This window comes from Mirounga leonina, unplaced genomic scaffold (genome assembly GCF_011800145.1).
Source record: "Mirounga leonina isolate KUSES-001 unplaced genomic scaffold, KU_Mleo_1.0 Mir_204, whole genome shotgun sequence".
Taxonomy (NCBI): domain Eukaryota; kingdom Metazoa; phylum Chordata; class Mammalia; order Carnivora; family Phocidae; genus Mirounga; species Mirounga leonina.
The window spans coordinates 5,264,808-5,292,111 of record NW_023270513.1 but is presented as its reverse complement, the minus strand read 5'-3'; the positions used below and the strand labels follow the sequence as shown (position 1 = coordinate 5,292,111).

The following is a 27,304-nucleotide window of genomic DNA, read 5'->3' as shown; positions in this document are numbered from 1 at the left end:
TAAATGACTCCTCTACATACACTGAGAGCCACATCAGATATTGTTATAATGTTTGCTTCAATTGTTAAATATACTTTAGAAAACTCAAGAGGATAAGGAAAATCTGTTGTATTTACTCATATTTCTACTATTTTCATTGTACTTTCTTCTTTCCTGATGCTCCAAGATTCCTTCTTTTGTCATTTCTTTACTGTTTGTAGAACTTCTTTTAGCCATTCTTTTAGGGTAGGTCTGCTGGCAACAAATTCTCTTAGTTTTCCATTATCTGAGAATGTCTTGATTTGCTCTTTGTTCCTCAGGGATATTTTTGCTGAATATACAATTCTGAGATAACAGTTCTTTTCTTTCAGTACTTAAAAAAATTTGTGACTTCTTCCCTTCTCCCTTCGTCCCTCCATGGTTTCTGATGAGAAATCCATTATTCTAATTGTTTTTTCTCTAAAATTAAGGTGTCATTTCTCTCTCACTGCTTTCAAAATCTTTTTTGCCATTATTTCTTTGAATACTTTCTCAGCCACACCTTCCTTCTTTTCTCCTTCTGGGACTTTGATCGCATGAACATTAATTTTTTTTTTCTGTTGTAGTCTCACGGTTCCCTAAGGTTCTGTTAACTTTTTTCAGTTTATTTCCATTCTCTTGTTTATTTTATTTTTTTAAGTAGGCTCCACACCCAACATGAGGCTTGAACTCACAATGCTAGATCAAGAGATCAAGAGTCGTGTGTTCTACCTGCTAAGGCAGCCAGGCATCCCCCTTTCTCTTATTTAGACAAGATAATTTATATTGGCCTTTTTTCCAAATTCTCTGATTCTTTCCTCTTTCTTCTTCATTCTGTTGTGGAATTTATCCACTGAGCTTTTTTTTTTTTTAATCTCTGTTATTCTATTTTTAGTTCCAAAACTTCCATTTGGTATCCCTTTATATCTTCTTTTTATTTGCTGAGACTTTCTAATTCTTGAATTATTTCAAGCATACTCATACTCACTGAAGCATTTTTATGATGACTGCTTTAAGTTCCTTGTCAGATAGTGCTAACGTGCCATTTCATTGTTGTCATTATTTTTTTTTTACTCAAATTGATATTTTCTTGGCTCTGATATGATGTCCTTGTGTCATGAATGATTTTTTTATTGAAACCTGGACATTTTTAGTAGTATGTAATGAAACTGTGGGGTTTAAAAAAAAATGTGTTTTAGCAGGCCTCCTCTGACAGCATGCCAGTGGAAGAAAGGTACACTACCTCATTACTGTCAAGTTAAGGTTCCCCACTGGGCCACTACTGATACCCCAGTGTTGAGGGGCTTCTCATTACTGCTATGTGGGGGTGGGAGTTCAGGTACCCCACTAGATTTCCTCTTATACCACCAGGGATGCAAGGGACAAGGATACCATGTGTTTCTGCCTGGCTGGGATGAAAGTCTGAGCTCCATACTTGGCCTACTGTGACACCACCATGGCGATGAATGGAGGAGAGGTTATTTGCTACAGCATGATGAAAGCTCTCCACTTTGCCTTTGCTGGCTGGGGTGAGGCTGGGACCACAGTTTTTTCCATGGTGTTTGACTGAAGTAAAATTATTATTGTGTAGAAGTTTTCTATCTTTCTAGGCTGACCCTTTCATGATTCTTTGGCTAAAGAGGGAAAGATTTTCATTAACTTTTTACATCAGTGCCCATTGGCATTTTTGGGTTTCTGGCTTCTCCAGCACCAAGTGTGGGATATATAAGGCAAAAAAGAAACCTAGAGCACTCACTTCAAGTGAGTCACCCCTCTGGTCCTGAGGTCCCTAGCTGGTCTGACTTCTTATCTCCAACTTTCAAAGTCTTCTTAAATTTGTTTTATGTATAATATTCAGCATTTTTATCTGTTTGCATAGGTGGGATAGGGAAAAACCATTCCCAGAAATTTCAGTGGATTTGAGGTAACTCTGTGAATCCCCCAAGGGTCACAGAATACAGTGTGAAAATTACTGGATCTGAAGTTCTCCACTGGTTTAATCCTGACCTTCTTTGAATCTTTAATTTCCTTCTGGTATGACAGCCCTTAATTGTATTGACTAATGATTGTGAAGAAAGAACTCAGTTGGCTAGAAAAAGGGAATTAAGGTAAGTTTGTTTGTAGCCCCTATGCTCTGTCAGTATATTTAAAGGGCTCCTGGAGTTCATTAGTTACAACTATTTATAGAGCTATTGAACTAAAAGTAGCTTTGCTTAGAACTTGACTTTCCCTGAAACCTGGCTTTCCTTGATTTCCAGGCCCAGCCTGGTTGACAGGTGAGTTCTAACCTTGGAAGGACCCGGCTTGGATGCTTGAAGCTGTTCAGCCTGAAAGGAAGGCTTAGGCTAGGACTTACTGGGATCAGGGAATTTAGAGCCTACCAAACAATGTGGCACCTCCGAGTGGTGGGGGCTGCCAGATGACCAAGCTCCCCTGCAGATATAGGGAATCTCTCACCTGGGGGCAGGGGAGATGAGGAAGAAGGTAATGGCCACAATTGCTGAGAGGCATATACAGGACAAGTCCACCTCACTAAAGTATGTGGACAGAAGTTTAGGCATGTTCTCCACTTTTCCTTTCCACAGGTGCTGCCTTAGGAGCTTCCCTGCCTTTAATTGCATGTTATTTGCTACTCTTTCCCATCCCCTCTCTGAGGCTTAGCAAAGCACTGGAAGTCTAGAAAAGAGGGACATTTTGAGCTAGCTATGTTGACCACTTAGACACACAAATCCTTTCCCATAAAAGCAGGGCCTCCCAGGAACTGTCCTCCCCCCATCCAATAACCAAACCAGACAAAAAGGTCCTTTGGGGGTCTGTGGGAATTAAACAAGGCCCTGGAAATTAGCACTCAATGGTGATTATTCTATTGAATAATAAGAGGACTGAGGGAATAAGGTATAGGAGAGTTCATTTTGGAATTTTACCTCCATTTTAAGACACAGAGGAACCCTGAAGACAATGTTGTGTATTCCCAGGGAAAGGCAGATTAGAGACTCCTAATTACTCTTCCATACTCCCCTCCTCATCCCTCTCCCTCCATAGGAGAGGCTGGCGTGGTGGTGGGGTGGGGAGATGCACAAGGACTCTGGCTCAGCTTCTTCAGCCTTCATGCCTCCGTCCTGGGGCTATGGTGCCACTCACTGTCCAGAGTTTTCCTTGAGGGGGCAGAGTGGGTCTGGGGGCAGCAGGTACTCTCTCCAGGAGCAGCAAGCAGAGTTTCTGAGAAGTCAGGCAAAAAGAAAGATTCACTTACTTCCCTACTTTCTGTAAGGAAGTGTGGAAAGAGCCTTGGAGAAGGGGTTTAAAAACTGGCATTTAGTTCCCCTCTGGGCCTCACTTTCCCCATCTGTAAAACAGGTATAAGAGCAGCTGCCCCTCAGGGTTGGGGGGAGGGGTCAAATGTGATGAGGGATATGGGAGCATCTGTGAACTGTAAGTTGCCCACCCAAAGGTGAGGGCACCCTGTTATCGTTGAAGGGAGCCTCTGTGTCCACATATGCTGCGGGGAAGACTCCTGTGTTCATGGAGCTAAAGGATGAAGGAGCTGTGTCCGTGTTCGGTGGGGGAGGGGCAGGACGAATGAGGAGGCAAGGAGCTGAAAGATCTCCCCCTGACAGGAGGAAACTCTGGCCCTTGCAAGGCTTTGAGGCAGATGGAGCTGCAGGGCTGGGCCCCCCAGAACACTCCACCCTAGAGGAGGAAGAGTGTATGTGGGTGTGGGGGGGGGTCGGGGGGGAGTGGAGGTGGTTACCCTGGCCCTCTCCTTCACTCCTACTTAGGCAAGTGGCTGGAGGAAGCAAGTGGGTGGAGGAGTGTCGGATGAGGAGCAAATTGAGGAGGGGGGTCTTAGGGTCGACCTGGTCCATTCCTGGGTCTCCGTTCAGGTTTGGGGGAGGTTTCTCAAGCCTAGGAAATCCCGCTAGCTAGTTCACCTGTGTGAACCTAGGGCAGCTGGTGGGGGCTCACCTTCACCCTGCATGGTACCCAAGGACTGTGTGGTGAGGGAGCCTACCTGAGCTGGGAGCTCCCTTCAGCGTGGTTGGCCACCCCTCCCCAGGGGTTCTCGACAACTATTACGGGAAAGTGGTGGGATTGACGGGTGGGCCAATTCTTTGGAAGAAGCAGCCCCATTGTGCTAACCTGCGTGGAGGAGGCAGCCCCGCAGGCCCGACCCAGGGTTGGAGGTTGGAAAGGAGGGCGGAGGAGGATGTCTGCTTTGGACCAAGCGTTTCCTGGAGGCGATTCCCAGCCCCAGCCCCCTCATCTCCGAGAGCCCCTTGCCTAGAATCACTTAGATCCTTTGCCAGCTGCAGGCCGACTCCGTCTTTTGGGGCCTTAGGGCCAGATCAGGGGAAGAGAGAAGAGGGCCGCCCATCCAGCTTGGATCACCCCCAGGGCTCTGGATCAAGCGCTCCGTGGGGGCGGCGACGCTGCAGTCCCTGGTGGTGGTGGCGCGGGCAGGGCAGTGGGGGCGGGGGATCGAGGAGGACCTGAGCCCTGGACACTTGGCAGCTGCCGTCTATTCATCTGGCTCCTGGAACAGTTGGCAGGGCCTGGGGTTAGATTTTCCCGCCTTCCTTCCCGCCCCCTTCCCCTGGGCGGTCCTGATTCCCATCTGAATAGCAGGGTCAGTTGTATGTCCATGGCTGGTTTCCCAGGTTCTTACCTTTCCCAGACGCAGAAGTGGATGGAGGGCCACGGAGGGGCAGGAGCTATGCCCTTCCCCACCCAAAGTGACCAGAGGCCAGTGGCAGAACCAAGGAATGCTGCAGCCAGGGCCCCAGGGACCCCAACCCCATCTCCATCTCCAGGCACTCCCCAAGTGTGAGTGGCAGGTGGGTGGGGAGACCTGGTGGGAAGTGGTACCGGTTAGCACCCCATCCCCGGATCCCAGAGCCCAGTCATTTCAAGGGCAGTGTAGGGTGGCTGTGCAGTGGAAAAGGGTAGTGTTCGCCTGTCTCTAGCCTCCCATCCCTGGAGCAGATAGGCCCTGGGTGCAAGGAGGCTCTGGGCTGGGGGCCCTCCACAGGTGCTGTCAATCCAGGCGTCCTACTGGCCAGGCAAGAGTGCTGCTGGGCTCAGCTCTGACACTTGTTAGATGTGAGCAATGGGCTAATTTTATCCGGCTGGGCTCTGGCTCAGCAGGAAACCAATGCTGAGGAGTGCATAGTTCTTCCAGGTGGCTTTGGCCAGGAGGAGGCCAATCGCCAGGCAGTGAGGAGGTGGAAATGCTGGGGGCTGGTCCTGGAAGGGCCCTGGTTGTTCCTGTACTGTCCCAAAGGCTCTGAGGTCAGTATGCTCTGGGCTGCTGGCATCCCGAAGAGAAAAAGGTATCTCAGATAAAAGATAGTACAAACTCCTCGTGTTTTGTTTTGTTTTGTTTTGTTTTGTTTTATCCTCTTAGTTCTCTCCACCTCTGCTTCTTTCATTCTGAAATCCCCGGGTTCTAGCAGAGTGCCTGACACATAGCAGGTCCCTAGAAAATATTTATGACTTGAAAATCAGTCATGGAACTCTGCTTCTGGTGACCACTAGGGAGAGCTGAAAGGCAGGAATTGAGAGTCTTCTAAAGCAAAACCTCCTCAATCCCTGCTGGCGTTGGTTATCTAATCCCTTTCTTTGTGCCTCTGGAGTCTCCTGTACATTTCAGCCCATTAAACTTTCAGAACTTCCTTCAAGGGTTCTGGTTCAAACCAGCACCCACCCTATCTAGGCACCAGCTGTCGGACATCAAGGATTTCCTGGGGGTACCCATAATTCCTTTCAGCTGGCCTGCTCTGTTGCTGTGGAGAAGTGGCGGGGAGCTTGCTGGCTCCCTCTTCAGATATGAAAAGGCCCTGGAGGAGAGCATGTGCTCATAAAAATTATGGGATTCCACGGCTTTGAAATCTAATGATCTGAGTAGTCAAACACAGACTGGGGCCTTGGGGCTACTGAAGGGGCTGAGGGGGCAGCAGAACTTGGGTGGGAGAGCCTAGGACTAGGCAGCAGGACAGTAATTAGTCTCATTGGGAGGAGATGAGGAGGGTGGCAGCCTGAGGATGTCTGCACTGAGTCAGGGGAGGTAAACCACCCTCTCTCAAAGGGAACCAACCAGTCCTCTCTCTTTATCCCTCCCCTGTTCAGTGTATGGCCACAGAGAGATGGACTTTATTTGTACCTCTTGGTTTCCTGGGGGTGGAAGAGCAGTAAGAGGGACCAGCTTTCCAAGGCCAGGGCTGCATGAAAGTCTGGAGTGCTTGGGAAGAGAGAACACCAGAAGTATGTGTTGGTTGGGAATGAGGGTAATCGTGGAAAAAAAAAAGGGGGGGGGGATATGCTAAAATCAAACTTTGCTCAGATTTCATTTTTGCTTGGAGCTGGTCCTTTTGACACCCTTGTGGAAATGGGCTCGCTACATCGTTGTTAAATGAAGTAAACAAGTCATTTCCCTTATTAACTTGGTTTCCTCATCTGTAAAATAAGGGGTTTGGACTGGAAGTCAATTACCTGAATTCAAGTCTCAGCATGCTTTGTCACTGATGAACTATGTGAACCTGCTCAGTCCCTTGCTATATCTAGGCCTCAGTTTCCCCACTTAAATCAGTGCAGAGGATGGACAAAGTTACTCCCAGCTTTGTCATTGTTGTAGGTCTTTCTTCCGCATCACCAATTCCAGGGTCTGTTGCTGTCCGGCTGTATAAACCAGCTATACCAGTTCCTTCAGGTTCTCCCATCAATAACAAGGGAGAGGATTAAAATGGATTGTTCCTAAGGTCTTTGCCCATTTTCAACATGGCATGTATGTAGCAAGGTGGTGGCCTTCGTGAGGCCTCCACTTGGCTTCTGCTACTAACTGTGTTCTCATTTTGTAAAGTGACTACTTTTCCACTTCAGAGCTCCCTAAAAATCTAATCCTGAAAAGTCCGCCCAACTCCAAACCCCCTATAGATCCATTTCCAATTTCTGCTCTTACAGAGAGTATAGACCCTGGCATAAATTTTATTTGAAATGAGGTTTCAGTTTTGAAACCAAACTTCCTGCTGTTAACTAGGTTAAGACTATTTAACCCTGTAGGCAACACACATACCAAATCTAGATTTTTAGATCTGTTTATTTTGTTCCAAACCTTTTGAGGATTTAAATGTCCCAGATCTCAAGCTCCCAAATTTTGTTCGTTCTCCTAGATTTAACTGTGGTGCATTAGAGGCTGCATCCTACCCTAAATATTAATACTGAGCTGCTTTCACCAACCGACATTCTCTCCAAAAGCACACAAGCTCACACATGTACATGCACATATGTGGAAGAAGTAAACTGACACCCCACTATGTTATGTGACAACTGATAGGGCAGATTTGGGACCTGTGAATGTCTTTCCTTCATCTGGAGAGAAGTGGTTGGCAGCCTGATTTTTAAGAGCTTTCTTCACCTTGAACAACAAAGGAGGCCCTGCAGACCTGCCCTCCAATGATTTGGTGGGGGAGGGACAGGAAGAATGGGCACAGGGACTTTATTGCTCCAACATTTTCAGTGGTCTCTCCTTGGAGTTACAAGGCTCCTGGGGCTCAGCTTCTCCTGTCCCACTGCTGTTTAAGCCAGGAGGATAGTAATTAGGCCCCTTCCTACCCACAGGGCTAAGAGCCAGTGAGTTTTCCTTTGGGAAGTTGATAAAAGCTGGACTAGGACCAATGGAGGGGCCATAGGACTTCGGCCTTGAATGAGGCCATCATAGGCCAACCATGTCCCACCTGCCTGTTTGTAACGGAAAATGTCATGGTTAGGGACCACTGTCTTCTTTGGAGCCTCTCACAGGCAACCTCATCCTCCTGGCCCTGGATGGCCCTGGCTTAGGGTGGTAAGTCACTGTTAGCTCCAAGTAACAGCCAAGGATGCCTGACAAAAAGGTGATGAAAGATTAGGGTAACAGGAGCACAACAGACAAAGGCCCAGAATACAGAGAAAGAGACACAAAGAGGCCAAGTAAGGAGAGAGGCTGATCTCCTAAGGAGGTGAGTTGTGCTAGCTTGGACACAGCCTCGCTGGGAATGCTCTTCAGTAAGAGTGTTGCTCAGAATCTGAGCATAGGGAAGCATCTGGCACCTATTTCAAAAGGATTAAGATGGTCCAGAGCCTACTTTCCTGGCACCTTTAATGCCCACTAAGCAGAGTGGCTCAGGGTACCCAGCATGGGAGACATATTGGGTGGTAAAGGTTAAGATGGTTTCCTCTTCCTAAAAGAAATTGTTAAATCCTACATGTAGCTCCTGCCTCTACCTTTTGGGGATCCAGGTTGGGAATGGGATTTTCCCTAAAACAGCCCCTTTCCCACCCTGACCCAGGTGGAAATATTAACCTATCATGACTAATGAGAGATGGAGAAGTTGGTCCTTTGCCAGGTCAATAATTATTGCCCCTCCCCCAACCGTACCCTCCCCCATCATCAGTCCTCCTCTGCCTGCTGAGATGAAAGGAACTTCTTCACATTTTGACAGGTGAATACACAGATGGGGAGCTGGAAGTGCCTACAGGTTAATGCACTGGCCTGGGAAACCTGTAAAAATCAGTGAGTGGAACTTTATGGTGTTTAAATTCCCTTCCCTATGTGATATTTGACTCTTCCAGTTTATAATTATAGCAGCTTGAGCCAAAAAGTGAGATGTGGCTCAGCCTGAGATGAGTGGAATTGATGATCATGTTAGGGGTGGGCTAGGCCAAGGTGAGGCTGATTGGCCCAAGCTCTAGGTCCCTTCTGTCTTCAAGCACCCATGCATCTATGACAGTCATAAAAAGAAATAGAAAAAGAAGCAGTAAAGGAAAAAAGAAAAACGAGGAAGGGAAGAAGGAAGCAGACTGTTAACCAACTATATGGTATGGAGGCTTATTTACACTTTTAAAGTGATGTCACCCATAGCTCTTGGGAAGCCACAGCCCTCAGAGACTGTGAAACTAAGCAAATCTCCTTGTCTGATTTTACCTCTCTGCCCTTTCTCTGCCCCCTTACCAATGGCTCCCAAGGACAGATGCCAAGGAACTCCTGAGCATACAGAGGCTTGGGTCTTCCCACCAGGCTCCTAGGGACGGTAGCACCTTTGGAAGTTGCTTTTAGTGGGTGACTAGCAAGCCGGGGCCAGGAGGTACCATCTCCAGGTATTAGAAAGTATATGGAGATGTTCCAAAGGCCAAGGGGGATCCCAAGCTTTCCTAGATCCTGAGAGAAGGACCCTGGCAAGTTTAAAGGCATTCACAGGGAAAATTTGGTTAATGAGTTTAACATGAGCTTTGGCTCCAAGGGGCTGGTCAGGTGGCTGAACTGCTGTGTGTGCATGTTTGAGAACAAGTGTGCTGATGGCAAAAATGTAAATGCTGAGCAAGGTGGGGTGAAGGGAAAGGGTTGGGGAGGAACACACAATGGCAAGGAAAATGCATTAGATTGGTTCCTCAGGGATGGGGGAACCCGGCAACAGCTCCCCATTGGGGTCTGCATCAGGGGCCAACATCTTATCCTTGCTGGAATCCCTTTGCTCTTTCTTGAACATCCTTTGATGCATCAGAGGTACGAAGAAGAGGATTATAGCCCCAATGATGGGGGGCACACCAGCAAAGTAGAAGGCCACATGGTAGTCCCCAAAACAGTTGCGGAGGAGGCCTGAAACAGTCAAGAAAGACAAGTCAAGTTCAGCTTTGCCCTCCTGCCCAAAGGTGCTCTCTGCCTCTTTCAGGGGCCATAACAATGCCTATCCAGAGAATCTTGACCTGCACTACCTTGACCCCAATCCCCCCTCAATTTAAACATTCCTAGTGAAAAAATAAATAAATAAAACCTCCGTTGCAAAGTCAGGTGGCTCCTCCCTGAGGTAATGGGGCTGCAGGCCCTTGGGGTTAATGCTTATTATGAAAGGGGCTAATGAAGCTTCTCTTAAAGTTCTTCATTTTTTTCACTTTCATGAAGCTACAGCTTAACTTCCAGTCGCTCCTAGGTATGGAGTTAGGAGGGAACCTAGTTTAAAAGAGTTCCACAAAAGATGGCCAAGCCTTGTCTTGATTCATAGTGATATACCCTTCAACCCCCAACTTAGACTAGAGGGTTCTTGTGGAACAGTTCAGCTAAGTTCCTATTTTGTTTCTCTGAAGCTCCCATTTACCCTGAGAAGGCCATATATATATATATTCTTCATCCTGGTTACAGTTATGGTTGGCCCCTCTGGGTTCTTATAAGTTGCCAATACCATGAATATGGTTGGCATGGTATGCAAGGATTCCCCTGCTTGCCTTCAGAAGCTAATGTGGCATACCTCATAGGAAAGATGAGCCCAGAAATACTACCGAGGAAAGGCAAGTAAACTTTTGAGCTGCCTAGATGGTAAGAAAAGTAGAAAGAGTTGTGGATTCTGGGATCCACCTCTGGGATCAGAGGCTGGGAGGAGGCTCCCCTCTCCCAGTGAGCAGTGTGGCTATTGCACAAGGGCCTGGGTGGAAGCTTTTGTCACTGTCACACAGCATGACATGCCCTTGCAACGCCTTACACAGAATTGGTGTTCAAGGGATATTTGTTGAGTTAGCCCAGTTGGCCAGCCTAGAGAGGCTAGCCCATGAATCAGTATTTGCAATAAATCCTAAAGAAAAGAAATGGAGTTCTCTTTTCATTGGTTTTCTTTGTTTCCTATGTTCCTTGGGATATCAATGCCCTTCTTGGAGAGTGGAGAAGGAAACTGGGAGTACTGAAGGACTGCAAGCCAACACTTTGCCTGCTGCCTGCTGGAAGTAAGCTTCACTGGCTCAGTCCTGGGATTTGGCTTTAATCAAATCTCTTCTACAGGCTCAGTTCAGAAGCCAATGGAGAAGGAGGGGGGATCTCTAAGCCTTAATAAAGCTGGGGTCCACTTTCTCTTCTCTTCCTGCCCAACTACCTTGCAAATAATTCCTTTCCTATAAAGAGAGAGAGAGAGAGAGAAGATATGGACCAATAGAATGATCAAGAAGGCCAAACCCATTTCTCTCTCTACCCTCTTGGAATCAGCCAGGCTGTCTAAAATAAAACCCCACTGAAATGGATAGAGAGCCATGAAAAGCCCATTCCCAAAAAATGAATCCATGCACATATACTGTACTTAGCCTCTTCCACCAATAGTGGTAAGGGGTTTCATGCACTCTAACAAGGCTGCTTAAATAGAAAATAAGAGTAAAAGGGACTTCAAGCAGAGGTGCTCAGGATTGCTAGGGCCCAGGGAAGACAGGACTCCCCCACTCATGCCCTCCCTGTAATATCAGCCTCACCTGCAATGGGGGGCCCAGCAATCATCGGCAGGGCCATCATGCCAAGGAGGTAGCCAATTGCCTGTGAGGCCTGCATTGGGCCCACCAGCTCAAATGCGATGGGGGCCATGATGGTGATGAAGAAGCCATCACACAGGCCCAGGAAGAGGCAGACAACGATGAGGCCCCCGAAGCCCCGGCATAGGGGAATCATCATGGACATCAGGCCCAGGAGCAGGAAGGAGATGACCTAGAGGAGCAAGGGCCTTAGGTCATGTTGTGCTTGTCAGTCAAGACCACATAGCAAATCATATCTCCTTTCTCAGGGTTTCATTTCTACCTCTATAAATTGGAACAGGGGCTGTCAACAGAGAGCAGTTAGGCTAAATACTTACTTAGGCCCCTTCTAAGTCCTGCACTGAAGGATTCAAGGTTTTTAAGAGAGCTCCTGTTTAACTGTGATTCCATCAAGATTTTTTTTAAAAATTAGGGGGTATGGCCCCTGTCCTTAAGAAGTTGTCTTTTCACTGGACTCTAAGCTAAAGGAAATTGCTGTTGTTCTGATCTTGCGTTTGGCTGCCCCAGGCATTAGGGTCAGAATCAGACCATGCTGGTGTTCTCAGATCCAAGATATGGGAGAGAAAAGGAAGGAAGTGAGGATAACTTGGATGATGATTAGATGGGGGCATGAAGGGAAATCACAGCTTCCTGAAATGAGGAAGGACCCAGTGCCCATTTATGTGGGTGGCTGCTTTTAGAAAACACCTTGTCATGAAGGAAACCATTGGGAGGTTCACCCAGGTTCCTTATGATTTAGGACATGGGACACACCACCATCTCAGATAGCATGGCTGTGGGGTCCTCTGGACTTGGCTGGGCACCATGCAAAGGGCAACAAAGGGGACTTTAAGGAGAACCAAGACACTAGGAGGGGTTCTAGGGAGTCTGAAGCCAGCTCAGGGGCATTGACTAGCCACTGGGCTTTCTTTGGACTGAGCAAATTGACTCCAAAACAAAGAAACTGCCTTTCCAAAGGCTAGTTTTTCCCACTCAACAGAGAGAAGAGCAACTGGAAACACAGCTGGTCTTTTGATTAAGGTCATCTGCAACCTGTGTCAGTGAGCCAGACTGAAGACCAGGGCTGTAGGCAGAGAAATAAACCCCCTCCTCCCACCCACTCTAGCCAGCAGAGCCAGGTCATCCCAGGGTCAGGGCTAAGACCTGATCCGTTTACCAAGTCCTTGACAGGACCCAGGATTTTCTAATCCTTCACACAGGCAGGGAAGCTTACCCAGGAAGGGTAAGTCACCACATCACCACATAGATGGGGTAGGAGGGTCAAGGCTGTTTCAAACCCTGAAGATTTTCTGTGTTGTATTGGCAGTGGGTTTGCTAGGTTGATCAGTTGGGTTTTAGAGAGGATAAGAAATGTCCTGGCTGTGGCATCTGAGGAAATCTCTTTGTTGGAAGATTTTTGAACTTTGCCTAGGCTGTTTTGGGATACCTAGGTGGAATCTAAGAATAAGAACCCTGATATCCCAGTTTCTCCTCTAGGAGATTCATGCACAACTATAAGATAAAACAAGACCCACCTATCAACCAAGTCATAATGGTATGGCAGTTAAGAGTTAATACCATTATAAAACACAAAGGACCCCATTAACTGATTTCAGTCATCTGTCATTACTACTTATTGTATCTAGCTGCCTGTTAACATCCTCCATGAGGCCTTGCCAAGTTTAGAAATTAAAATCCCTATTTGAACTGAGAATCAGACCTCAAGAATTGGCCCAAAGTGAGGTTGTCCTGCAGGTTGTCACCGTTTCTTTCTAACAGACTGTCCAGGGGCTTGATGCCAGATACATGTGTCTGGGTCTTTGCCAGTAGTAGGAACCACAGGGTCTAGTGGATATCTCTTCAGAATCTGAAGTTGTATACACTCCTTTCTTCTCCCAGGCCTATACTCCTACATCTGACCCAGGGAGAAAGTGAGGCAAATTCCTGTGATGGAGTATCTTGAGTAGCTCAAGAGAAAGAAGTTTATCCATGTCTTGTTCTCTCTGCCTGAGACATTTGCCAGCAAGATGAGTTTGGACAAATCACTTTCCCTTTCTAGGCCTCAGTTCCTCAATTTGTAAAATGAGGGAGTTGGACTACAATTGATAAAAATATATTTTAGCTATAACATTCTAAGATTATTTTGTATTACTCTAAGTGGTAAAACTGGGTCAAGTAAGACTGGAAAAGGGGAGAGAAGGTGTTGGGTAGGTAGGGGGAATGGTCAGCAGAAGCCCTAGGCCCTAAGTCTAGTTCTGCTTCTGACTAATCAATGCCTCTACCTCCCCTGGAACTCCCTCTGCACAATAGAAAGCAAAAGCTGATTGGGCCCTATTTCTCTCCTAGAAACTGTGGTGAGAAATGAGCTATATGGCTAGTCAGGGGCTGCTTCTTTTCCTTAAGATAAAGTCCTGGCCAAATGCTAGCTTACCCTGATTTCCAGCACGGTTAGCATCTTGGAGCAACTGATAATGACAGGGAAGACCTGCAGGGGTGGCATATGGAAGAGGCTGAAAAAGCCACACATTCTCCTATGCAAAAAGCTACCCAGATAAGGCACTCGCTGATATTTGCACAGGAATTCAGAATTTCATAACTGGTTTACCTCAATCACGGTCTTTTGAGTTGACTTCAGTCAAGTCATTTATCTCTGGGACATAGCTCTGCCATCCATCACTTAGCGTAAAGTGGAATATGAGAAAAGTGCTACATATGAATTCAACTTTGCCATGACTATATGAGTCTTTCCCTCAGTTTCTGTATAATGAGAAGTTGGACTGGATGAACCATAAGGGCATCCCTAGCTCTGACAAAGCAGATTCACCAGCTTTTGCAAATTTAACACTAGAGTTAAACACAACAGAAAACTTGAATCATATTCTTGTCTAAGACATCTGAGAGTATTAAGGAAAACACTTGGGTCTGTCAGAAGACAGAGAAATCCCGACTATGTCAGGGCCCCTCTCAGGGCCCCTTGGAAAGGCTTTTAGGGCTTTACCAGGAGAGTCAGAACTCAACCACCTTTTTAATGGATCATTTGTGACCGCATGTTTTGAGGGGCTGCTGTTGCCCCTTCACAGGGTTCCACATTCATGTACATTCTGGTAAACCCAGCTGCAGGAGCAAAAAGCATGAACAAGATCAGAAAGGCAATACTGCTGCCAGGTAGACAAAGAGACAGCTTCAACAGTAGTCTCAAGCCAGACCAGAGCCCAATTCACACAGAAAGTGGCCTTCCTAGCATCTAGGTGGCTACTGCCCACAATATGAGGCACTGTGTTAGGGTCCAAAGGATTAAAATCTTGCATGGCTCTAATATTTTTTACTTCCCAAACCCTGGTCACACCTGTCAAAAGAAATTTTGATCCTCGCCTGCAAGGTGAGATAGGAAAGGTGAGAATTATTCTTATTGCACAAATGAGGAAAGTGAGGCCCATAGAGGGGAAGTAAGGTTATGTTTTCTGGCACTTTTTTGGTGTCCATCAGGAAGATAGCATTTGAGAGCCAATGCCTGGTACAAGTGACCATGGAAGTATAAGGAGTGAATGACTTGAACCTGGACTTAAAGGAGAGAAACACTGGGCCACAGAATACTACAGATGCCCAAGACCTTCCAAGAGAGTATGGGAGAGCAAGGAGATCAGTCCTCAATGGGGACAACATCTAACTCCTGGCCTCAGTTTCCCTATTTCAGATGGAAGAGCTATTATTAATAAATGCTTTCTTTGAAAGTGTTCTTAGAGTTTCCATTTACACACTCCTCTCACTGGATCCTCACTCCATCTTGATGAAGGAGGCAGAACAAGGATGACAGTCTTCAGTTGAAAGAAGGGAAACTGAGGCTCAGAGAATTTGATCGACTTTCCCATGTTGAACAATAAGCTCGTGTCAAAGCTGGGGCCCAGGGCACAGTAATTACACAACCTACCATTCTCTCCCAAAGGCAGGGGGTTACCTAGCATCTGTGGCAGGCCCTCCCCACACTACTGTGGTAGGGCAGGGTGGTCACACTCACCTGCAAGTAGATCTTCTTAAGTCCAGGAATGGAGTCACTGACACGGCCTGACACAAGGCGCCCAAGGCCTGAGGTAGCCCCAATACACACCAAGAGCACCCAGGTCTGTTTGATTTCCAAGAACTCCTCCTCCACATACTTCATCTGAAAAGCATAGCACCAGGACCCCCAGGGACAGGAGGAAGAAAAAGAGCTGACTGATTAACTGTTTGCATATCCAAACCCCTCTACTGCTTACTTTCCTGAACCATGGCAAGAGCTCCCTCCCCTACAACCCCCTCCTTTGTAGCCCTAGCTCCAGAACAAGTTTCTGGCTGCTTCTAATTGCTTAAAAGGCTTCGTGTGCCTTGGCTCTTTGGATTCTGGGCTTCTGAGCAATAGCTGAGGGGAGTGGGTATCTCCAAGCCCCTTCCAAGCCCTGGCAGGACAGACTACAGACAGCCTTAATAACTAAGAAAATCCAAGGGCTCCCCCAAAATCTCCCCATTCCCTGACCCAGAACTGATAGCCTGGGGCAACAGCAGGTCACCAGGGGAGAAGATCCACCAACTTCCACATGATGCTTCCAGAAGTGTGTTTTAAGAAACACGAGGTCTATGGAAGATAATAACTGGACTACAACTGACAGTTCTATGGAAGTAGAATTTGGGTGGATAATGGTTAAATAAAGCTAAATGGATTTCTTTTACTGCTGGATTTTTGGTACCTTTAAAAGATTGCAACAATGTGAAGCTAGAAATATTGATTATATGTTGATTCCTGAACAAATCATTTGACCACAAAGACCGGCATTCCATAGAACACACTCTTAGGAAATCCTATCCTTGGATCATCTGGGCCAGTCTTCCATCCCAATGATGCTTATCTTCTGAAAACCTATCATCTAGATTTATCAGTGGGAACCCCACTGATAAAGCATGGGCTTTCCCCTAAGGAACTCTACCCTTTTCCCATTGAGGTTTTCCCTCAGTCTGTTCTTTCTCACTCTGCATCTCTTCAAACATTGTTTGGTCTCTTTTTCCAAAGGTCCCAGCTCTGCCCTTTCACTGTCCTTCACCCCTACCCTCTGGACCTCGGGCAGGCTAAGGGCAGCTCCTTGGAGGTAAGGTGGGTCCACCCTAGTATTCCTTACCAGGTGTACGTAGGGAACGAAGTAGCCAAGGGCAGCAGCAGCAATCCCGAAGGCCCAGATGCGGTAGGTACGTTGACGGAATACTCGCATGTTGAAGTACTTTCTAAGTTGAGACAGAATGCGTTGGCACAGGGTGCGGACACCTCTCTTGTTTGGGGTGTCCTGGGAACTGGGTAGGAGTGGCCGGTAGGTGAGCGAAAGCAGCGTAAGAATAAACATGAAGGTACTCAGCACCTGGAAGGTTTGGGCGAGCTTGATCTTAGCCCCCAGTGTTTTGATGAGAAGAGGAAAGGATATGGAGAAGATGCTACTCCCAGCAGACACCACACCATTGGCCAGACCCAGACGGCGTTGGAAGTAGTGGCCCAGGATGACGAGAGATGGCTGAAAGGCGAAGGAACAGCCACAACCAAAGAGAATCCCATAGGTGAAATAACGCAGGCTTAGTGAGCTGTGGGAGAAACACCAAGAGCTATTCTCAGCAGCCTGACCAGCAATCCACCTGCCCTCTCCCATCACCCTCCTGAGACCTGCATACCCCCACCATAACCCACAGCCCCACTTACCACTGACCCTCAGAACAGACAAAGAACAGGACTTTCTTATCCCTATTTTGCAGATGAGGAAACAGAGGCTCAGAGGAGTAATTTACCCAGTGTAGCATAACTGGGGATCAGCAAAACTTGAATTTGACTCTAGGTCTGCATGACTCTAGTTTGAATCATAGTACCCCATCAAAGAGAATTGCTCAAAAGAATGCCAGAACCAACCTATGCAATGGCTGGAGAAGAGGCTACAAGGAGTAAGTCAGGGCCTTAGAACAGTTTTACCTGCTGCTCACCTAAACACCATGTGTAGGCTGGTAGCCAAAGCTTTATCCCAAGTAACAACAAAGGTCTGCAGGGAGCCAAGATCCTGGAAGGTCAAGATCTTCCATGGGACTCTACTATCTTTCTCTATGCTCAGGGCCCTTCATATTTCAGAAAATGTCTGGTAGTTTCCTGAGAAACCTCATCCCCAACCCTACCCAAGGTCTGGATATCCCAAGACCCTTTACTCCAGACCCTAGATGATCTCCCTGGGGATCCTGAAGTAAGGAGTCCCTTTAACTTCCAGAGCCTGGCTCCTGTTTGCTGGACATGGTATGGCTTAGCCTCCCAGAGCAGCCTGGCTGCTTGATGAGAAGTGGAGCCTCAAAGAAATTGTGGGCCTGGCCAAGTAAGACAGGTTCTGGCTTAAAACTCTTAGGTTCTGCTGTGGCCATAAGCCTCTGTAACAGAAGGCAAAGTGTCAAAAGAGAAAAGGCCATGGGAAGGTCAGCATGGCCAGCCGTCTGCCCTTAGACAATATTGGCACCTAGTGAAGAATTTTGTTTTCTTTTTGAAGCTTCCACATATTTTGCAATAGTTCTTATCTGACCATTTAATTAACTAATACTCTCTATGGTCAGGCAGTTGCTCTCCATAGATGGACTCAGTCCTCATACAGCAAAGGATTAGGTCTGTGCTATAGAGATGATGTGGTGTTAGCACTCATGATTCTAAGACAACTATATCACCGTTGCTTTTCTTTATTTTTATTTTTATTGAAATATTTATTTAAATTCCAGTTAGTTAACATACAGTGTAATATTAGTTACAGGTGTACAACATAGTGATTCAACACTTCCATACAACACTTGGTGCTCATCCCAACAAGCTTACTCCTTAATCCCCATCACCCATTTAACCGATCCCCCAACCCACTTCTCTGGTAACCATCAGTTTGTTCTCTATAGTTAAGAGTCTGTTTTACGATTTGCCTCTCTCTTTCCCCCCTATGTTCATCTGTTTTGTTTCTTAAATTTGACATATGACTGAAGTCATATGGTATTTGTCTTTCTCTGACTGACTTATTTCACTTAGCATAATACTCTCTAGCTCCATCCATATTGTTGCAAATGGCAAGATTGCTTTTCATCTGCTTATATTCACTGGATATGAGCAAAAGCTTTAGTTTTAAAAGGGTTGCCTCCACTTGGAACACATAGCTAAGCCAACTGCTCCTCTTCTGTCAGATTTTTGGGGATTGGCCTGGTCTGGGGGCCTTGTCTAAGGGAGAGGAGTTAAGAAAGTCTAAGGGAGACCTTCAAGGAGAGGTCCAGTGGGGGCAAAGCATGGGATTTAGTTCAGAGTGCTGTCTGATAGATCTATTTCTAGCAGGGCCTCAAGACAGGAAGCCCCTGCATAGGCTTGCCAAGGCTTCCCCAGCCCTGCCTACACTCTGTCCCATCTCATGCCATCTAAAGGAACTCAGAACCCTGATTCAGACAACAGGAAGGATGACTTAGAGCCCTAGCCACAAGCAGAACCATTTTTCCACTGGACATGAAACCATCCAGAAAGTTTCTTGGCTCTAAAGATGTTCTTACAGAAAAGGCAAAGGGGGTGGGGAAGTGCTTAGGGGCTGGAGAACAGAATGCCTACTTCATTGTGCCTAAAGAAGAGTGCCAGAAAAAAATACATCCAAGCTCCTTCCCCTTCTGTAACTGAGCCGATGTGTACTGGAAGAGAAATGGGATCCGTATGTTGCTAATTTGTTTACACTTTGCTCTGGTCTGCATTAAAAAACAGGGCTCTGCTGTGTAGTGCTGAGACTGGAGCCACTTCTGAGGCCTAGCTTCTTCCCTCAAGGGGCCAGGCACCAGCTTGCTGAAGGCAAATGAGGCCAACCACCAGAGGGATCCTGAAAGGGTTTGGGATGGGGGGGCTGCCGTAGGAGGGCTGAGCACATTCCAAGCAGGACATGGTTTTCCCCTCCTCTGTCCCAGTTGGATGGGACCAAGCCAAGAAATCATTGTAGGCCGTATCCAAGCTCTGCTGGAAGGTAGGCTGGGTAGCCAGAAATGCTCAAGTCATAAAGAAAGCTGGCTCCCTCTCACAGGGCCCAGTTGTGGCAGAACCCAGTTATCATTCTCCACTGCGAGTGGAACCTTAGGCCTAGAGAGTATAACCATAGTCCTTCTCTGGTGAGCCAAGATCAGAAAGCAAATCCCTGACAAGTTAGCCATGTCTCCAGGCCAGCATTGTCATACACCAGCCCAGGCAGATTGGAAGTAGGAAGTATAATAACTTCCAAAGTGTCTTTGGCAGAAAGTCAACAGACTTCTTTAGGAGTCCCATATTCCTCAGGCCATGGTGGAAGGTTTTTATTTCTCCCCTCCCCTGCAGACATGCTTCTGCAGGGTTGGCAGAAAGAAACCAGAGAATGAACTTATAGCCTGCTTCTTGCCTGATACTGCCACGTTTTGACAGTAGGACCAAATGGACCAGAGTTTGAGGTTAGCCTAGGCCTAGGTGGGTAGCTGGGTGCTAGGTCTAGACCCCCAGTGAGGGATGCTGTTAAACATCCCTTCTCATGCCCAAGACATGGTCTTTTTTCTTTCCCAAATTATCCATACATTGGCAGCCAGAAATACCTGAAAAGGAGCCAGAAATGCTAAAAAGCCTTGGGTTCAGCTGACTTCTTTTTCAATATAAGATTCCCTCAGGAATCCTGTAAGGTAGGTGTTTCACATGTGTTCACTCCAGAAGCTCATTCCCAGGAAGGCAAGTGAGGTCATGAGTTGTGTGGCATATTGAAGGGGAATAGAATGGCAGAGCTGGAAGAGACCTGAAAAGACTATCTGGTCTAATCCCCTCATGTTATAGATATAGAAACTGAGATAGGGGAATGGTACTCATCATGGAGTGGCTATAGCCATTTAGTTGCCAAAACTGGACTTAGGCCCAGCTTTATGAACTCCCAAGCTTAGGCTTCTCCCACCACTTTGGAACTCTGGGGTCCTCTTTGGGGATATTGTATACCAATGTGTCCTGTAGACCCTACCTAGATGAATCCCATTGGACAATGATTCTCAGGAGCAGGGTCTTTGAGGAGCCTACATGGAAAGGGCCACAGCGGATTCTGCAATGAGAAGTGTCCCTAGTTGAAGCCCAGAAAGAAGCCAACCTTCAGCCTTGGGCAAATGGCCAGCAACTCCTAGCCTTACCTGGTAAAGGAGCTGGTATGGAGGCCTATGAAAGCGACAGCAGCCCCTGCAGTTGCTGTGATTCGGCAGCCCAAACGATCAGTGAATATACTCACAATGGGAGAACAGAAGAAGATCATGCCCATTGAGAGGGCTCCTACCCATGCTGCAGAGAAAAGAAGCACAAAGACAACTTAGCTTAACATGGCACCCAGTGATGCAGCTGGTATCTCAGTTCTTCTTTTCTGGCCTTTCACAGGGGACATTGCATTGGCCTCACTGCCATCCTGCTAGTCCCTAATGGTCAGAGAAGTTAGGTGGCTTCCATAAGCACCTGTAGCAGGGCAATGTGAGAACCAGGAGTTTAGTTAATAAGCACACCTAGAACTTCAGAGCTGGGGTAGGGGACCTTTAGAGATCAAGTCTATGATGGGATCTTCTAGCTAGTCACCACATGGCTGTACTACATTTCTCAGCTACTTTGGCTGTTTGGTATGACCATATGACTGAATTCTGACCAATAGGATGTGTGTTAAATAATATACACCACTTCTAGGCCAGGACCATAAAAAACTCCCATGAGATTTCTGCTTTCCTGTGAGCTACAACTGCAAAGTGACCTTGCAAGCCATGTATTAAGACTGGTAGAACTGCCATCAGTTCCGTCTGGGCCCCTAGATAACTACATGGAGCAAAGTTTCCTCTCCAATCTGGAACCCCTTCCCTGGACATTGCATAAGAAATAAAGAAACTTATTTTTTTAAATTTAAATTCAATTAATTCACATATAGTGTATTATTAGTTTCAGAGGTAGAGTTTAGTGATTCATCAGTTGCATATAACACCCAGTGCTCATTACATCAAGTGCCCTCCTTAATGCCCATCACCCAGTTACTCCATCCCCCCACCCACCTCCCCTCCAGCAACCATCAGTTTGTTTCCAATAATTAGGAGTCTTTCAAACTTCTTGTCCTTTAAGCCACTGAATTTTTGAGGGCCATTTGTTACAGCAGTTAAACCAACATAAACTAAAACAAAAAGATTCCTCCACTACCATTTTACTGATAAACAGGCCCAGAAATGTGAAGGGACTTACCAAAGATCACACAGCAAGTTAGTGGCAGAGCTGGGACTCAAACCCAACTCTTCTTATTCCTAGTCCAAAGTTCACTGTATTATGTCTTCTACTGGGATGAGTGAAGCTTTCCATAATTGGAGGTGTGCAAGCAGATGCTAGATATAAAACAGGGGATTCAAGAATCGGGATCAGATTTGGACTAGCCAACATTTTAGGCCCTTCCAGGCATGCTAAGCCAGATTTATAGCCTTAAGCATGTTCTACCTGGCTTCAGGGCCAAGGAGCATGGGAGTTAATTAAGCCTTCAGGAGCTAAGGTAAAGCTTGTGTTGGCCATTGGAACAGTCCTATAAAGATATTAAGACTAAAGAGCAGGGACGTCCACAGACAAAGGCCTCCTTTGGACACAAGGCAGATTTAGGAGCCACCCAGAGATTTCTAAGGACATTGTGCAAGAGGTCATGCAATCCTTCATCAGAGCCTATGTTTGGCAAATCCCTAACTCCAAACTCAAATAAAAAGAGTTTATTCTGTTTATAAAGGTTCTTCAGTGTCTGTAACAATCCTCACCAGGGAGGAAGAAATTTACCATTTTACTTAGATTCTTTCAGCCCATTTCCCTTTGCTTACCCCTCAGAAAGAAAGCTCTTTTTTTTTTTTTCTTCAAAAGCTGTTGTCAAGTTTCTTCTTAGGCCTCTTTTCTAGGCAAAATAATATTAGTTGCCTTAACTTTTTTCCTTAGCTTTAATTTCTAACTCCGTACTTTCAGAGCTCTCCTCTGAACATGTTCCAAGTCTTCATATCATCATCAAAAAGCATTCACTGAGTATCACCTGAGCAAGGTACCAGGACAGTTTCTGGCTCTCTTCGATCGTGGAACCCCAAGTTGGTCAGAGGAATGCAGTCTCAGTTGGGTCAAGGCTAGTCCACCATCTGTGTCTCTTAGCTCAGTGCCTAAGAGGTTGCTCAGATCCCCACTGGGAATCTTTGTTTTGCTGGGGCACCAACTTGAGCCCTAGCTGCCTGGCTTCAAAAGTACTGGCCTGGGACAGCAGGAAACCTGAACTTTCTCATCACAATTTTACCTCTTATCTTGCAGTTTCACCTCTTATCAGCCGTGGGACCTTAAGCAAGTCACACAGCACTTCTCTAATCCTGTTCTCTTATCTGTAAAATGGGGATTAAAATTCCTGATGTGCCTTCCTCCAGAGTTTTCTTTTAAATAATAATCAGATGTAATCATACTTAAGATAGCTTTATAAATACCAATAGTCACACCATATACAAAAATTAATGCAAATGGATCATAGGCTTAAATGTAAAACTTAAAACTAAAAAACTTACAGAACAGAGTGTAGGAGAAAATCTTTCTGACCTTTAGGTAGACAAAGATTTCACAGAAATTAACAAAAAGTATGATCCATAAAAGAAAAACACTGATACATTAGACTTTATTAAAATTTAAAATTCCTGCCTTTCATAAAATACTGTTATCAGAATGAAAAAGCAAGCCACAGGCTGGGAAAAATATTTACAACACACACATCTGATAAAAAGACTGGTATCCAGAACACAAGTGTTAGTTGACTCTCATAACTCAATAAGAATAAAGCAAGCAATCCAGTTTAAAACATGGGCAAAAGATGTGAACACACATTTCACACATATACACACACTATGAATGACAATTAAGCACATGAAAATATGCTCAATATCATTAATCATTCAAGAAATGCATATTAAAGACACAGTGAGATACCCCTACATACCCACTAAAAAGGTTTTTAAGAAATCGCAATGCCTACTACTGGAGAGGATGGAGAGGAACTGGAAATCTCATACACTGCTGGTGGGAATGCAAAATGGTACACCAACTTTGGAAAACAGTTTGGCAGATTCTTATGAAGTTCAACGTACAATTACCACATGACCTTGTAATCCCACTCCTAGGTATTTCCCCAAGATAAATGAAAACTTATGTTTACACAAAAACCTATACCTAGATGTTCATAGCAGCTTTTTTTGTTTTGCTTTGGTTCTTGTTTTTTTTTTTAATTTTATTTAAATTTTAGGTAGTTAACATACAGTGCAATATTGGTTTCTGGAGTAGAATTCATAATTCATCATTACATACAACACCCGGTGCTCATCATAGCACATGCCCTCCTTAATCCCCATCACCCGTCTAGCCCATCCCCAACCCACCTCCCTCCATCAACCCTCAGTTTGTTCTCTATCATTAAAAAAAGACATCCAGATGGCCAGACACATGAAAAACTGCTCAACATCACTCATCAGGGAACTCCAAATCAAAACCACGATAAGACACCATCTCACACCTGTCAGGATGGCTAAAATTAGCAACACAAGGAACAACAGGTGTTGGCAAGGATGCGGAGAAAGGGGAAACCTCTTGCACTGTTGGTGGGTACACAAACTGGTACAGCCACTCTGGAGAACAGTACGGAAGTTCCTCAAAAAGTTAAAAATATACCTACCTTAAGATCCAGCAATTGCACTACTAGGTATTTACCCAAAGGATACAAAAATACAAATTCAAAGGGACACATGCACCGCGATGTTTATAGCAGCATTATCTACAATAGCAAAAAAATGGAGAGAGCCCAAATATCCATCGACTGATGAATGGATAAAGAAGATATGGCATATATATATACAATGGAATATTACTCAGCAGCTTTTTTTAAATAACTGTCAAAACCTGGCAATAACTCAGAATGTACTTCAACCAGTAAATGGATAAGTGGGTATACATTAATACAATAGATTACAACTCTGCAATAAACAGGAATGACCTATTGATAACAGCAAAAACTTCAACAATTCTCAAAGTCATTACACGAAGTTAAATAAGCCAGACACAAATGATTTTATTTATATAAAATTCTGGAAAGGCAAAACTATGGGGACAGAAAAATAGATCAGTGAGTACCAGGAGGAAGGATGGGGGTAGGGAGAGGATTCATTACAGGGGAGCATGAGGGAACTTTCTGGAGTGATGAAATGTTATATATTTTAACTCTAGTATGGAGTTCATAGGACTGAGCATATAAAAAGGGTGAATATTACCATAGTAAATTATACCTCAACAAATCTGATGTTATAAAAAAAAAAAAAAAAGGAGAGACGGCAGGGAAGCAGAAAGTGCCAGTGGGAGATCTCATTTATGATGTATTTTTATTCTGGAAGGATTTAAAAAAAAATAGTTCTAGTGTATTGTCAAAGAGGAAAATACTACATTAACTAAATCATCTTGCTGACATTTAATCAACTAGAACTCATGATTATTTGGCCCTTCTGAATATCTACAATACAATGAAAACTGAGGACTGGGCTTGAGGGTAACTTTTATACAAAGAAAGTTTAAATTATATTTGATATAGCATTTTTCTGGTTAATGACATGTGTCCATCATTATGGATCATATAGAATATTTTCACTGCCCTAAAAATCCTGTGCTCCACCTATTCATCCTGCCTCACCCTTCCAACATCTGGCAACCACTGATCTTTTTACTGTCTTCATAGTTTTGCCTTTTCCAGAATGTTACATAGTTGGAGTCATACAGTGTGTAGTCTTTTCAGATTGGCTTCCTTCACTTAGTAATATGCATTTAAGGTTTCTCCATGCCTTTTCATGGCTCAATAGCTCATTTCATTTTTAGCATTGAATAATATTCCATTGTCTGGCTGTACCACAGTTTATTTATCAACTCACCTACTGAACTGAAGGACATCTTGGTTGCTTCCACATTTTGGCAAATATGAATAAAGCTGCTAGAAACATTTGTGTGCAAATTTTTGTGTGGACATACATATTTGATATATTTGGTTAAATACTAAGGAGCTCAATTGTTAGATCATATGTTTAATTTTGTAAGAAACTGCCAAACTGTCTTCCAAAGTGGCTGTACCATTTTCCGTTCCCACTGGCAATGAGTGAGAGTTCTTGTTGCTCCACATCCTTCTGACATTTGGTGTTGTCAGTGTTCCAGACTTTGACCATTCTGATAGGTATGTAGTGGTATGGCATTTTTAAAAATTTTTTTTTAATTTAAATTCAATTTAATTAATATATAGTGTATTATTAGTTTCAGAAGTAGAATTCAGTGATTCATCAGTTGCATACAACACCCAATGCCCATTACTTCAGGTGCCCTCCTTAATAATGCTCATCACCCAGTTACCCCATCCCCCTACCCACCTCCCCTCCAGCAGCCCTCAGTTTGTTCCCTATAGTTAAGAGTCTCTTATGGTTTGCCTCACTCTCTGTTTTCGTCTTTTATGTTTTTCCTTCCCTTCCCCTATGTTCATCTGGTTTGTTTCGTAAATTCCACATATGGGTGAAATCATATGGTATTTGTCTTTCTCTGACCGACTTATATTGCTTAGCTTAATGCTCTCCTGTTATGTCCATATCATTGCAAATGGCAAGATTTCATTCTTTTTGATGGCTAATATTCCATTACATATATATACTACATATATATATATAAAATGATGTCCATCGACAGATAAATGGATAAAGAAGATGTGATATATAGATATAGATATAGATATAGATATAAATATAGATATAGATATATAGATATAGATATAGATACATACACACACATACATACATCTGAACTCTTTCCATAATTTGGTCATTGTTCTTTTCATTTGCATTTCTTTGATGACATATGAAGTTGAGTACCTCTTTGTATGGTTTTTTCTCATCTGTGTATTTTCTCTTTTTTTAAGTTTCTATTTAAATTCCAGTTAACATAGAGTGTAATATTAGTTTCAGGTACACAATATACTGATTCAACAATTCCATACAACACCTGGTGCTCATCACAAGTTCACTCCTTAATACCCATCACCTATTTAACCCATTCCCCCACCCACGTCTTCTTTTTTTTTAAGATTTTATTTATTTATTTGACAGAGAGATATATATAGCGAGCACAAGCAGGGAGAGCAAGAGAGGGAGAATCAGGCTCCCTGCTGAGCAGGGAGCCCAACACAGGGCTAGATCCCAGGACCCTGGGATCATGACCTGGGCCAAAGGCAGATGTTTAACCAACTGAGCCTAGGCACCCCTACGTCATCTTGTAACCATCAGTTCGTTCTCTAAAGTTAAGAATCTGTTTCTTGGTTTGCCTCTCTCTCTCACATATAGGTCTTTTTTTAGAGGGCAGAGCAGCAGAAGGAAAGGGAGAGAGAGAATCTTAAGTAGGCTCCATGCCCAGCATGGAGCCAGATGCAGGGCTTGAGATCATGACTTGAGCCAAAATCAAGAGTGGATGCTTAGCCACCCAGATGCCCCTCACATTTAGGTCTTTAATCCATTTTAAATTTATTTTTTGCTATGGTGTAACAAAGTGGTCCAGTTTCATTCTTTTGCATGTTACTGTCCAGTTTTCCCAATGCCACTGTTGTCTTTTTCCCATTGGATATTCCTGTTTTGTCGAAGATTAATTGATCATATAGTTGAGGGTTCATTTCTGGGTTTTCTATTCCATTCCATTCATCTATGTGTCTGTTTTTGCACCAGTACCATACTGTTTTGATCACTACAGATTTGTGATATAACTTGAAGTCTGAAATTGTGATGCCCCAGCTTCACTTTTTCTTTTCAAGGTTGCTTTGGCTGTTTGGGGTCTTTTGTAGTTCCGTACAAATTTTAGGATTGTTTGTTCTAGCTCTGTGTAAAATGCTGGTGATATTTTGATAGGAACTGTATTAAATGTGTAGATTGCTTTGGGTAGGATAGACAT

The 27,304-nt window shown here is 44.8% G+C and overlaps 1 protein-coding gene across 1 annotated transcript in view; it reads right to left on the bottom strand.

The window, feature by feature from the left end:
• Positions 1–7,072: 7,072 nt before the first annotated feature.
• SLC16A2 (solute carrier family 16 member 2) overlaps positions 7,073–27,304 on the bottom strand; it is a 121,528-nt gene continuing 101,296 nt past the window's right edge. The window contains exons 2-6 of the mRNA XM_035028771.1: positions 20,467–20,611; positions 16,437–16,887; positions 15,305–15,448; positions 11,254–11,482; positions 7,073–9,625 (exon numbers count right to left, since the gene is read on the bottom strand). Coding sequence (XP_034884662.1) covers positions 9,405–9,625; positions 11,254–11,482; positions 15,305–15,448; positions 16,437–16,887; positions 20,467–20,611 — 1,190 coding nt within the window. The 3' untranslated portion in view covers positions 7,073–9,404. The remainder of the gene's footprint in view (positions 9,626–11,253; positions 11,483–15,304; positions 15,449–16,436; positions 16,888–20,466; positions 20,612–27,304) is intronic.